This window comes from Heterodontus francisci, chromosome 2 (assembly GCF_036365525.1).
Source record: "Heterodontus francisci isolate sHetFra1 chromosome 2, sHetFra1.hap1, whole genome shotgun sequence".
NCBI lineage: Eukaryota > Metazoa > Chordata > Chondrichthyes > Heterodontiformes > Heterodontidae > Heterodontus > Heterodontus francisci.
The window spans coordinates 37407944-37422562 of record NC_090372.1 but is presented as its reverse complement, the minus strand read 5'-3'; the positions used below and the strand labels follow the sequence as shown (position 1 = coordinate 37422562).

The following is a 14619-nucleotide window of genomic DNA, read 5'->3' as shown; positions in this document are numbered from 1 at the left end:
AGCATGAGGCGCAGCGCGGACGAGGGCGTGACAGAGAGGTGGAGCCTGGGCGAGACAGAGAGGCGGAGCCTGGGCGAGACAACGAGAGAGCGTGAGAGACAGAGAGCAAGGAGCGAGAAAAGGTGAGAGAGAGAGAGAGAGGACAGACAGAGAGCACATGAGAGACAGAGAGAGGCAGAGAGCAAGGAGCGTGAAAAGGAGTGTAAAAAGAGAAAGAGAGAGAAAGAGAAAGATGCTTGATGCGACTTTAATGTTGGGCAGCAACTCAATAATCTCAAAATCTGGAGAGTTGGACTTGCAAGAAAAGAAATTCAAGCTGGATCATTAAATTATCTGTCTACACTTTACTTGTAACAAAACTGCAACTGTAACATTAAACTGTTGCACAGCAACACCAAATTCCCAACAAATTGCCAGTTTTCAAAACCAAGATTACCGATAGTGAAAATGAAAAAGAATTTGCATTGTGACGGAAATCCCACATTCCAAATGGAAAATATTAATTTTGTCATATGGAACATTACCTGTGACGTTTTACTGGTCTTGATTACAAATAACTTTTAAAAAAACAGAACAGCTAAAGATGGCCACACATAATTTGCATATGGGAAGCCAAAGGTGGGCTGGGAGACAGAGGTAATTACCCAATCTAGCTTGAACAATAGGGGCACGCTCTGATTCAATTACCTAGAATGGTCTTTGTCAATAGAGGTCATCAAAAACCATCAACACCCTTTAACTTTGAAAGAGCCAAATCTCTCCCCACCACCACCACCCCCCCTCCCCCACCCTGCCCCCATGTATGTCTGAAGAACTTTGAATTTCAAAAGACCTTCCAGAAACTTGTATTTTCAAACAAAGGTGGTCACATGACATACCTGCCTATGCAACTCTGAGTTTGTGAATTGTACCTGAGAAGACAGACAAGTAACGGAACTACAAGGAAGGAATATCTCTCCTGTCTCCCTCTCCAGCAAAGTCCCAGAGGAGCCTCGACTGAAGCTAAACCTTAAATCTACAGACCCTCACAGGCAACAACTAAGAGGATGGATAAAGCCTCTCTTTGGCCTTCCGGAACCAGAGAAGCAAGCCCAAATTGTGCACATGGCCCAGTGAGGACTTCAAGACTTTAACTTCAACCAAGGATACTGAAACTCAGTATTTGAATTCCATTTATTACGGACTTTACTTCAACCTTCCAAATCTTTTCCCCCTCTGTATCTATTTGTGTGTGTGCGCCTCTCATATGAATGTGAGCATGGATGCAGCGCGTATTTTAGTAATGTCATGCAGGCCCCCACCTGCCAAGAATAAGACACATTAATTTTGCCACATGAACATTGATTTTTAAACTGTTACTGGAATAAAGAAAGAACTTGTTTTTAAAAAACACCACCAGACCCTTGACTGGAAAAACATTTGCACAGTAACAGACAGCACTTGGAAAAGACAAAGGGGCCACTCCCTGCTCTAATTTAATCCACAATGGGCCTCTGATTACCAGACATTGAAGGTGGAGAAGCTAGCATTCCAGGTTAACTGCTAAAATGGCTGAATACACAAACAGATGTGGTCAGACCAGTTTAGTCAGATGACTAACGGGCTGTTGGAGGTTTTTGAATTTGAACTTACCACAGTTTTAAAACTGAAAAAGCTGTTTTCTCCTGGACTGAAAAGACCTCTCCCCTGTCTGCTCTCATCTCTCTCACCAGCTTCGGAAACCATTGAAGACATATAAACCCCAAGAAAGAAAAGTCTCCTTCAGTAAACAAGGTTCAGGAAAAATACTGGGCCCCAACGAAAAGCAAGATCAACATACAAGCAAGGACTACAGCGAGCTCGAAGCACAGTAACAAAAACGCCTCTTCAGAGATTGCCTCAAATCTCTCTATTTTTCTTCTGCTCTTTTTTGTCTCTATTTGCATGTGCACATTGCGTATGCATGCTAGCATGGGGCGCAGCGTGTATCCGTAGGCGTTAACCGAATTAGAGTTTAAGTTTCAATAAATTTCACTTTTCTTCGTTAAACCTAAGGAAGTCTGGTTGTGCTCATTTCTGTGCCTTATAATTAGAAAGCAGTGAACAAGGATTCACCAAGGGGGAGCTCAAAACATGGTGTGTTTAAAATTAAAACCCTATTACAATGAGACCAGGTGAAGGCTGAGAAATACCCCTAGACACCTTTCTCACCTGATTGTAACAGTAATTTTGAACGGTTTAGAGTAACTTACATCTTTCTTGTTTAAACTCAAGAAAACCTGTCTGATTGGTTCATCTGTAATTATATTTGAGGAACAGTGAGCAAGGGCTCACTGAGGTAGTAAGCTAAATCAATGTGTTATAAGAATAAACCCTACTGTGGTCAAACCAGAGAAGGGGCGAAAGGGCAGCCTGAGACCCCTTCCTCACCTGGTCATAACAGCATGTATATACTGCCTTTCATGCATCCTAAAGCATTTTACAATGAAGTACTTTTGAAATGTAGTCACTGTTGTCATGTAGGAAATTCGGCAGCCAATTTGCACACAGCAAGGACCAACAAACGGCACTGAGATCAGAAAATGATCAGATCATCTGTTTGAGGTTGGTTGAGAGATTAATATTCGCCAGGACACTGCAGCGAACTCACCTACTCTTCAACATAATGGCAGAGGTTCGTTTACGTCCACCTGTGTGGGCAAATGGGGGCATGGTTTAATGTCTAGTCCTCAGACAGCGCAGCACTCCACTAGTACAGAGAAGGAAAAAAGAGACAAGGTGACTGGGACACATTTGGGAACACCTTAGATCACTAAGAAGGTAGTGTCAACGTGACACCTATTACCTTGCAGCTGCATCAGGGATGCCTTTTTAGACTTCCTGAATTAAAGAAATACCAAAATAGTAATTTACAAAAATAATTCAAAACACTTTTCTAAAGGGCTGCTTTACTTGGATACAAAAAAAATCACCTTTTTAATCCATTACAGTGAGTGATGTTAATGATGAGGATAGAACACTTTCCATTGCAAGTATTCAATTGCATTGGTCAAACACTTAGGAGCAATTCTCAGAAGATGTAAAAGATCACTGCTATAATACAGAACTTTCTGGCAAAATAAGTTTCCAGCACAGCCAGGAAATACTTTGCTGCCACAGGACAGTTTGATGGACAGCAAAGCCCGTTCTACTGAATGTTTTTTGTTGGGGGAGGGGCAATGAGCCAAATATCTTCAGATCCACTTTTCACAGGGACCAACCAATGGATAGTCCCAAACTCAAGACAGGATTATTTTTCTGGTACTAAGCATGTAATACTAGTAGTTTTAGTCAGTGATGCTTCATTACTACAATGGTCACAGGACATCTTCATCAGAGGGTTTCAAGTCCATTTATAATATCAATAAGACATTATTACAAAATATTGCTCTTCATTCACCAAATAGGCCACACTCCTGTAGTGTATCTAATTTTAACCTAATACCAAACTAAATGAGATTGCTACAGTTACTCTTTCAAGGATCCATGAAGGCTTTAGTCAGCACGTTATTTCATCATACAGGGAAGAGGAAAGCAAATTTTCAATGTTTCCCCCTTTTGCACATAGAAATTAATGTGCCTTCAAAACTCCAGTTCCCTCATCACCCCTGCAAAAGACCTAGATAAACATACACATTGTCAGCTGCAATAAGCAAGGCTTTGGGCACTAAATAAAATAAATAGTTTTAATATATAAAAAATTATTAGCAACATCAAGTTTTCTAAAATTATAAAATCTATTTGCATACCCATGCGTAATGCTCTTACAAGTGGATTTGGTTTCATCGAAAATTTTACAAACAAAACAGAACACTGAATTATTGCAAGTTTGGTGACTTCATATTTAGTACAATCTGTGGAACTATTCACCCAGAACTCAATCGCTCTATTCAGTTAGCTCTTATTCTTCAATGCCACCGCAATTATACTGGATGATCATTTTCCAAATGCACTCCCCTTTTCTAAGCTGACGGCTTCTGATTAAGGCGAAAGATGGGTGCAGAAGGGAGACGCACCTTCCTCGGAACAGTCAGCCTTTTTATCCCCAAGTATTATAACCAGTCAAAACCAACCACTTAGAGCCCCAAGGCTCAGAGATTATCAAATTACAAATCCACAGGTTGGAATTTGTGACCTTGTGCTTAACTGCTTGCTAAGGAAAGGAAAACCAATGACACGATTGCCTTGTTGGTAGGGGGCAAAAATGTCACCCGACAAGGGCAAAGGTTATACAAAATATGGCAGATCAGCTTCAAATAACAATGGGAAACGATAGGTTTTATAGCAACAGCATTAGTATTTTAACAATCTAGTCAAATAATATCTTGAACCATTACTCAACTTCAAGACTTCACCAGCAATTCTCTGGTAGCTGATGAAAGGTCAGCACATATACACATACCATTCACAATCAAAGTGTCCAAAAATTCATGGGACAATTATATTTTGAGGGAAAAAACCTCAACAAGTTAGCAAATGACAGCAATGCCTGCATTCTACAGGAACCCAACTGACTCCAGGCTCAATCATTGCAGCTAGAGTCAGCTACAAGTGTCTGTTCAATACAAGGATCTCTGTACATTAAACAAATGTATACTTCATTAAACCATTTCATTCATTAAATCTTCAGTTGGACACTCCGGAGATTAAGACCACCCGGATACAAATCACTGGTTCTTTTGTTTCCCGTCACATTCCGCACCCCCACCCGTCGCTAACAGTTTTTCTTTTACATATCTCACTTCCAAAATACTTCATTTATGCCGAGTCACTACTGCTTCTTCTTGGGCTGCTGGCGATTGGAGGCTGGGTTGGAGGAGTTGGCCTTCAAGGAGGTTGGATCAATTTGTGCTATCTTTTCAACACTCTTCCGCTTCTTGATTGCCAGAACAGGTAGGACAAGGACACAAAGAATGTGAAAGTGAAAATACATTGACCTTCAAAATAAAATGAGAGAACTTATTCAGTGTGCACCTTCTACAACACAAAACCAAATGGCCCAACATAACATCATTCAGATTTCACGCACTACAACAATCCTGCTGTTTTAGTGATGTACCAGAGGATTCCACTTGAGGATTTTTTTGAAGATTTAAAAGATCAATGCTACAAAAGAAATTTCTAGAATAGCCATGAAACACTTCATTGCCATACATCAGACTTGTGACCTAGATCTTGCAAATGCACCATGTGGGAAGGTACTGAGCTCAAATGGCCTTCGCTTCGAGTCAGTCTACCTTAATCACAAGCAGGTGCTAAGTTGCAAGAGACTGGAAAAAAAAATGATCAGCCAGGATTTCTGTTCCTAATCATGACCCAATGACTTCTCCTCATCCCCATTGGAAAATGCACAAGCAGATGTCAAGCAAGGGCAGAAATGGGCTGTGCTTTACAGTTTAATTATCCACTGTCGGGATTCACATATTGCCACCTGGGTGAGATACCAGAGATTTTCTTACAGCTGTGGGATTATACCCCAGCACCTTCAGGACAGGACTGGAGAAAACTAGGTACATCCCATTAATATATAGATGGAAAAAATAGGTATGAAATGAAAACTATAAAAACAAAATTGGAGCACAGAACAGATGCAGAAATCAACAAAAAAATACAAGTTAATTTTTCGGTTTGATCCTGAACAGTACTCCAATTCTCAGAGGGTTACATCTGGCAGCTGTTACGAGGCCCATCTCTGGCCAAAACTGGAACATCTGGCTCAGTTGAAAGTGAGCTGTGGTTATCTAAGGGCTCGGTTTTTCTTTTCAAATGCCAAATCTTTTAGCCAGAAAACTTGAAGAGCAGCCAATTCTGAATGTTTACGAATGAGTTATGTGTAGAGATTTTATTTTGTCTGTTGAATTCTAAATTAAGTTAGAAATGAACTTGGAACACTGCATTCCCTGGGATGTCTCACAATCACATCAAGCCACATCAAAAATAAATATTCTATATTCTCCAACAACAGTCTTCTCCCAAGAAGTCAGGCAGACAGCAGAGCTATCTGGTATACAAGGCAGAACTGGCAATTCACTCACGCTCCCACCTAGCATTGTTATTTTATCCAGGCCACTTTGCTCTAAATGGGCAGAGATACACAGCTGTCATCACAGCACAGTTCATAGTTGAAAATGGGACAGAAACGCAAATCTATTACTTGCCTGTGAAGCAGTTAAATTGTTTACAGCTGTCCTGCAACTTACATTCTCTTGTACAAACTGCAAACAGCTCCCACAAGGCTGTACAGTAGAGATGAAGTGTTAGTCTACTTGCTACATATATGGGATTGTTACTGCATTACCATGAACTTTCATCTTCCATCTGAATTAAAAATCCTCTTGGGGTGGGGAAGATTTCCACTGAGAACTATGAGGCAAAGACCTGCTACCCGACCCGAACCGGACGGGACCCGACGACACGTGTCAGTTTCAGATCGGGTCGGGTCGCACTTCCGGGCTCGGGTTGGGTTGGGCCAGATTGGACATGCTCCATCACAACCTCAGGTCAGTGACTTCAACATTAATTTACTTTTTGGATTTTAAAGGTGGTTTTGCTACAGTTATTTTAAGCTTGTGCAGGTAAGGAACAAAGTGAAAAGCGGAAGGTAGGTTCACTGATGGTCAGGTCAGGTCATGTTCAGGAAAGAATGGAAGGCCTCGGGCCGAGTCGGGCTCGGGTCGGATTTCATTTGCAGACCCGAGCAGGCCTTTACTACGAGGGTGATGGTAGGAAGGTGCTGTAGTTTGATGAGGCACTGTGGGCCATCAGCAGCAAAATTGTAGTCTACCACAATTTATAACCTCATGGCCTGGCATATTCCTCACTCTACCATTACCATCAAGCCAGGAAATCAAACCTAGTTCAATGAAGAGTGTAGAAGAGCATATGAGGAGCAGCACCAGGCATACCTAAAAATGAGGTACCAACCTGGTGAAGCTACAACACTGGACAACGGGTATGCTGTAGACAGAGCTGTGTGATCTCACATCTAACAGATCAGACTGAAACTGTGCAGTCCTGCCACATCCAATCATGAGTGGGGGTTGACAATTAAATAACCACAGGATGAGGGTCCATTAACGCTCATCCATGATGGCAGAGTGCAGCACATCAGTGCAAAAGACGAGGATGAACAGATTGTAACCATCTTCTGGATGGTCCATGTTGGCCTCCTCCTGAAATTCCCACTATCATGGAAGCCAGTCTTTAGCCAATTTCATTCACTCCAATTATATCAAGCAACAGCTGAGCACAGGGCCAAGGTCACAGTGCCCAAAAGCATCCCGGCTGTAGTACTGAAGCCATATGCCCCAAAACTAGTCATCCCTTAGCCAAACTGTTTCAACACAGCTACAATCTACCCAACAATGTGGAAAATTGTCCAGGTATATCCTGATCACAAAAAGCAGGACAACTCCAAGCCAGCTATTACTGCCCCATCAGTCTACTCTCAAATCAGCAGTGATAGAAGGTGTCGCTAACAGTGTTATTAAGCGGCACTTACTCACCAATAACCCGCTCACCAATGCTCAATTTGGGTTCTGCTAGGACCTCTCAGCTCCAGTCTTCATTACAGCCGTGGTCCAAACAAGGACAAAAGGAGCTGAATTCCAGAGGTGAGGTGAGTGACTGCCCCGGGCATCAAGACAGTATCTGACTGAATGTGCATCAAGGAGCACTAGTAAAATTTAAATCAATGGGAACTAGAGTAAAACTCTTGACTGGCTGGAGTCATACCTAGCACAAAGGAAGATGGTTGTTGTTGTTGGAGACCAATCAACCCAGACCCAGGACATCACTGCTGGAATTCCTCAGCGTAGTGTCCTCGGCCCAACCATCTTCAGCTGCTTAATCAATGACCTTGCCTCCATTATAAGGTTAGAAGTGGGCATATTTGCTGATTGCAGTGATCAGTTCCATTCACAACACCTCAGATTATGAAGTGGTCAGTCCTTGCATGCAGCAAGACCTGGACAACATTCATTCATGGGCTAATAAGTGGCAATTAACATTTGTGCCACACAAGTGCAGGCAATAACCATCTTCGACAAGAGAGAGTCTAACCACCTCCCCTTGACATTCACCAGCATTACCATTGCTGAAACTTCCTTCATCAACATCCTGGAGGTCATCATTAACCAGAAACATAACTGAATGACTCACATAAATACTGGAGCTGAGAGGTCCTAGCAGAACCCAAATTGAGCAGGTCAGAAGCTGGATATTCTGTGACAATGACTTTTGATTAACACAAGTCTATTAATGTCAGATTAAAAATTAACGTTTTATCAATTGCCACTGCAGAAGAGTGTTCCAAATTTCTACTGCACTTTATGCATAAAAAGTATTTTCTAATTTCACTCCTGAAAGAGCAAAATACCACAGATGCTGGAAATCGGAAATAAAAACAGGAAGGTCATCAACCCGAACCACTAACTCTGTCTCTCTCTCTCCACAGATGCTGCCAGACCTGTTGAATATTTCCAGTATTTTCTGTTTTTATTTAATTCCGGAAAACCCTAGCTCTAACTTCTAATGTACCCTGGTTCTAGATTCCTCAACCAGCAGAAATAGTTTCTCACTTTCTACGTTATCTGTTCATCTTAATATTTTGAAAACTCCATTCAAATCCCAGATTAATCTTCTAAATTCCTGGGAATACAATCCTAGTTTGTATGATCTCTCATTGTAATTTAATCTCAGGAGCATCAACAAAATTCAACCTTTTTTTTTTAAAATCCCAAAAGTGCAGCAGCCAATTGTACACCCTAACTGCTCCAGATGACTCAGCATTGATTAGCTATTGAACCTAAGCTTGATCTTGCCCTCGTCAGACAATAACACACGAGCTTAACAGTGATCAAGGTGCCAGGCAAAGCCAACAAAACTCTATCCTTTCCTAGTCCAGGGACACTTTGTTAAATTGTAGTAAATCCACCACTATTCCAGTTGAGGTCTGTACATACCAGAACAGAATCTAGAACTTACTTGATCCGTGCTGCTCAGTTCCAAACAAAGTACTGCACATTACCAGAAAACCCTGCCAATTCGCGAATATCCTTCAAGGAAAGGAACAGCCACACTGACAGGCTGCATGTAATTCCAGTCTCCCACTATTTGGTTGATTCTTAAAGCTCTCTGAAGTGGATGGGTGGAGCTCATTAAAAAAAACACACAGTTGTAAGAACATTGCAAGGCGGCTCACCACCATTTTCTGAGGGCAACTAGGGATAGATAATCCCTTTACATTGTCAACTCCATCCACGTCCCGAGAACAATAAGAATGCAAAGTTGAGCTGTTCATTTGTCTAGGTTATTCCAAATTTATTTTGAACTAAACTCAACCATATCATTCAAGGAATAACAAGGAGGCTGGCCATTCTAGCAGCCAAACTCTCATATGTGCATTTCTTTGGGAAGAACGTAGAAGAGGAATAAAATCTCCCCATATAAAAATATTTGCAGGTACAATTTTTGATTAATTTCAATGCTTTTTTTGCTGCTTGTAGACAAACAAAATCAGAGAGTAGGTCCACTTACTTGTAGAATTTGATACTGGGTTCTGTAGCCAGGAGGAGGAAAGGTGTTACGATATAGCAGAGAGCCAGTTGGGTAGAAGCCCAAGTGACAATATCGTAGCCAACTTTCATCGTCTTGGAAGAAAGGAAGTAATGTCTGAAGTTGCTCCTCATCTAAAGGGCAAGAAAAAAGCAAACAAGCAAAGACTGAGCACAAGATACAACAAAAATAAAAGTACTTTTTAAAAAAAAAAGTTGGCTGTACAGTCATAGATTCTACCCTTCCAAACTTAAGTTGTGTATGCAAAGGCTATTTTGAGCTGTATGTAATACTGGGGTGCAGGATTGGTGGGTTCAGAAGACTTGGGTACAGATCTGTACCACAGATGCTGGTAGTCTAAAATAAAAACAGAAAGGGTACAGTACTGATTTGTACATGTTCCAAGCTCAAGGACTTACAGCAGAGGAGATTGAAGGGAGATCTGATAGAGGTGCACAAGATTATGACAAGTTTAAATATGGTAGACAAAGAAAAGCTGTTCCTACTAGCTGATCACAGAAAAACTAGGACACAATTTTTTGGGAAAGCGATGCAGGGGTGGGGGGGATGTGAGGAAGATCCTTTTTTTTTCGCACAGTGAGTGGTAATGACCTGGAACCTGCTGTCTATGAGGGTGGTGGAAGTGGTGAAGCTCTGGATTTTAAAAGGAAATCGGATGGGCACTTGAGGAAAATAAACTTGCAGGGCTACGGGGATAGAACGGGGGAATGGGATGAATTGGATTGCTCTACAGAGAGCCAGCATGGACTCAATGGGCCAAATGGCCTTCTTCTATGTCATAATAACTCTATGACTTCAAAGATTATTTCAGAGTACATATGTCAAAATGGCCACTTAGGCCAATAACTTTTTATGCCAGACAAACTAAATGGCTGCACAACACACATATACCTTAGAGTTGCTAAATTCTCATCACATAACCTCCTACCTTCAACTGCCCTGCCTTGTCAAACAGCCTTCTTCTTCCATCTTCAATATTTTCAGAATAAAGGGAAGTGTTCAAAAATAATGAAAACATTTTTAATGCCCCTATGATTTTTCTCCTAGATATCCGGCAACAATGTCCAAGAGTTTAACTTTCAATTCCTGGAGACTCCAAGGCAATCCTGGAGGGTTGGCAACCCTAAAAGACAGTAACACTGAGCTTTGGAGTACAAACACCCAATGCCATGGAATAGAATCAAACCCAGACTCGACCCAGCTCCCAAGTGGGGACGTAATAATCAGTGTAGACAGTGGCATCTCTCTACATAGCAAAGGAAAACAAATAAAATGTACATAATAGCCCAACCTGGGTAATAATACACCCATAGCAAAGGGTTAGCTATGGCTTAGTGGTAACACCCACATCGCCATGTCAGAAGTCATTTGAAAGTCACCCAGGATTTTTTTTTAAAAAGGGATGAAAGGTCTTCATGACTGTTCCCTTACAATCGCTGTCAGGTTTAGCCCAAACTAACAATGGCAACTGTACAAGCCAAAGAGAGACGCAATCACTTTGTGTATTGTGCCCATATGGATGACTTGCCTGCTCCACTGAAACTGAAGCAGTATACATTAGACTTAGCTGTCAACAAGAATTAAAATTTCGACATAAGGATTGAACTCTGACAAAGGCACTTGCACTACGCCTGAAATACTATCTCATCTTTCTGTTATACAGAAGCTGGCTAACTTGCCAATTATTTCCAGCATTACATTTTTATTAATGTTGGCAATCCTCCCTGATTGCACGAGAGTTGCCCGGGATGAGTCTCCCAGGCACTGCTGCTGGCAGCCCCGGGGAACTTGCCCCTTTAAATTTCCCACTTCATTAACCCCACCTCCCCACCTTTCTGCTCCACCACCTTTTCTGTGACATCCCTTGTTCCTGCCACAGAGAAGGCTCGGGCTTGATGGCGTCAACCCCCACCAACAGAGAGATAGTCCCACTTGGGGTGGGTGGGAGGAGCGGAGTGCATGGGCGGTCTGGAAAGTGGAGCAGCTGGTGGAGAAACAGGTGAGAGTCTGGAGGCCGGGGGAGGGGGGGGGGGGGAGAGGGGGGCAGTGGGTGGGGGATGGGAGACAGAGAGAGACACACACACACACACACAGACGAATGGAGCAGAAAGAGGTGCAGGACTGGGTTGGAAGTGTGAGTGACCAAGGGCATTTGGTGGGAGGAGCAGTGCAAAGAGGAGCCGGGGAACTGGTGGAAGGGAGACTGAGAATTAGGTGGGGGCAGAGAGGGAGATTGGGGAATGGGGTGGGTGAGGGTCCAGCATTTCATGCAGATTTGGGAGCCATAATATGGCGAGCGGGAGCAGCAGCCAATAAAGGGGTGAGTGAAACCAGGGGACTCTACATCGGGTAAATAGTGAAAGATTGTTTCCACTTGCAGGAAAATGGTGAACAAGGGGTCGAAGATTGAGGATTCTCACTGGAAAAAACCAAGGAGGCAGGAAGAAGGAGGGTTTTTTACATTTGGCATTTTTAGACCATGGAACGCTTTACCACAAGTGGCCACTGAGGCACAGACGAGAAGTGTTGAAAAGAGAATGTGATAAGTACTTAGAAAGGGAAAGGCGAGGTTGGGATGGGGTGGGGGGCAGGTGTGGAGATTGGGTTACAGGAGAGAGGGCCAACACAAGGGGCCAAATGATCTCTTCTGTTCTGTAATTTCCATCATTCTATGAAAATTCTCCTTTATTGAGTGGTTCTGAGCTCATTTTAGGACACATGCCCTGTGAGAAGTGCACTAAACGCTGAGCACACTGCCCTATTCTCTTGGTCTGGTTCCAGTTAGTCTGTGCTGCCCAGTTCTGATGTGTGAAGTCCAAATAGAGGTCAGCTACATATAAACATATGAATTAGGAGCTGGAGTAGGCCATTTGGCCCCTCGAGCCTGCTCCGTCATTTGATATCATGGCTGATCTGGATGCGGTCTCAACTCCACATCCCTGTCTGCCCCCCATAACACTTGACTCCCTTGTCTATCAAGAATCTACCTAACTCAGCCTTGAATATATTCAATGACACAGCCTCTACTACTCTCTGAGGAAGTGAATTCCACGGACTAACGAACCTCAGAGAAAAAAAATTCTCTTCATTTCTGTCTCAAACGGGAGACCCCTTAATGTTAAACTGTGTCCACTAGTTCTAGTCTCCCCCATAAGTGTAAACATCCTTCCAGCATCCACCCAGTCAAGTCCACTCAGGATCTTCTACGCTTCAATAAGATCACCTCTCATTCTTCTAAACTCCAATGGGTATAGGTCCAACCTGCTCAACCTTTCCTCATAAGATAACCCCTTCATCCCAGGAATCAGCTGAGTGAACCTTCTCTGAACTGCTTCCAATGCAATTTTATCCTTTCTTAAGTAAAGAGACCAAAACTGTACACAGTAATCCAGATGTGGTCTTACTAAGGTCCTGCACAGCTGTAGCAAAACTTCCCTACTTTTATATTCTATTTCCCTAGCAATAAATGACAACATTCGAATTTTTAAAATTCTTTCACGGGATGTGGACATCACTGGCTAGGCCAGCGTTTATTACCCAACACGAACTACCCTCAAAAGCTGGTGGAGGGCCACCTTCTTAAACTGCTACAGTCCATGTGGTGTTGGTACACCCTCCTCTCAGCAAGGGCAGACACTTACAATGAAACTCAGCATCGCCTCCAGTGTGCCAGCGCAGCCTTCGGTCGTCTGAGGAAAAAAAGTGTTTGATGACAAAGACCTCAGACCTGGCACCAAGCTCATGGTATACAGGGCTGCAGTGTTACCTGCTCTTCTGTATGTGTCGAAAACATAGACACTGTACAGCAGACGTTTCATAGCCCTGGAGAGATATCACCAGCGGTACCTCCATAAGATCCTGCAAATTCAGTGGCAGACCAGACACTCCAATATCAGTGTCCTCTCTCAGGCCAACAACCCCAGTATCGAGACACTGGTCATGGCTAGTCAGTTACACTGGGCGGGCCACATCATTCGCATGCTTGACACAAGACCCCGAAAACAAGCTTTCGACTCCAAGCTCCGTCACGGCAAGAGGCTACCAGGAGGGCAGAGGAAACACTACAAGTATGGCCTTAAAGCCTCCCTGAAAAAAAATGACATCTCCACCGATTCGTGGGGATCTCTTGCCTGAGCCCACCCAAAATGGAGAAGCATCCGTGACGCTGCCAGCCAGTTCGAACAATGTCGACATGCCCAAGCAGCGACCAAGCGCAAAAAGCAGAAGGAGAGTTCGGAATTTCGAGCATCCCATTCACTCACCACACCGAACACCACCTGCCCCACCTGTGAGAGTGTGCAGATCCAGAATTGGACTATTCAGTCACCTAAGGACCCACAACCCTGGAGTGGAAGAAAGTCATCCTCGTTCCCGAGGGACTGCCTAAGAAGAAGGAGGTAAGTACACCCTCAGTGCTGTTAGGAAGGGAGTTTCAAGATTTTGATCCAGTGACAGTGAAGGAACGGCAATATAGTTCCAAGCCAGGATGCTGTGTGGCTTGGAGGGGAACTTGCAGCTGGTGGCATTCCCATGCATCTGCTGCCAGCTGGTAGAGGTTGCAGGTTTGGAAAGTGCTGTCGAAGGAGCCTTGGTGAGTTGCTGCAGTGCATCTTGTAGATGGTACACACTGTTGCCACTGTGCGTCAATGGTGGAGGGAGTGAATGTTGAAGGTGGTGGATGGGGTGCCGATCAAGCTTTGTCCTGGATGGTGTCGAGAATCTTAAGTGTTGCTGGAGCTACACACAACCAGGCAAGTGGAGGGTATTCCATCACACTCCTGACTTATGCCTTGGAGATGGTGAACAGTCTTTGGGGAGTCAGGAGGTGAGTTACCCGTCACAGAATTCCCAGCCTCTGACCTGCTCTGGCAGCCACAGCACTTACATGGCTGGTCCAGTTCAGTTCAGTTTCTGCTCAATGGTAACCCCTAGGATGTTGATAGTGGGGGATTCAATGATGGTAATGCCATTGGATGTCAAGGGGAGGGATGATTGGATTCTCTCTTGTTGGACATGTTCTTTGCC

General features: G+C 43.4%; 1 protein-coding gene across 4 annotated transcripts in view; it reads right to left on the bottom strand.

The window, feature by feature from the left end:
• Positions 1–3690: 3690 nt before the first annotated feature.
• The window catches only part of mboat1 (membrane bound O-acyltransferase domain containing 1), a 198105-nt gene continuing 187176 nt past the window's right edge, over positions 3691–14619 (bottom strand). For all 4 annotated transcript variants that reach the window (XM_068057027.1, XM_068057037.1, XM_068057055.1 and 1 more), the window contains 2 exons: positions 9556–9707; positions 3691–4955 (listed from right to left, as the gene is read on the bottom strand). In XM_068057027.1, coding sequence (XP_067913128.1) covers positions 4790–4955; positions 9556–9707 — 318 coding nt within the window. In that variant the 3' untranslated portion in view covers positions 3691–4789. The remainder of the gene's footprint in view (positions 4956–9555; positions 9708–14619) is intronic.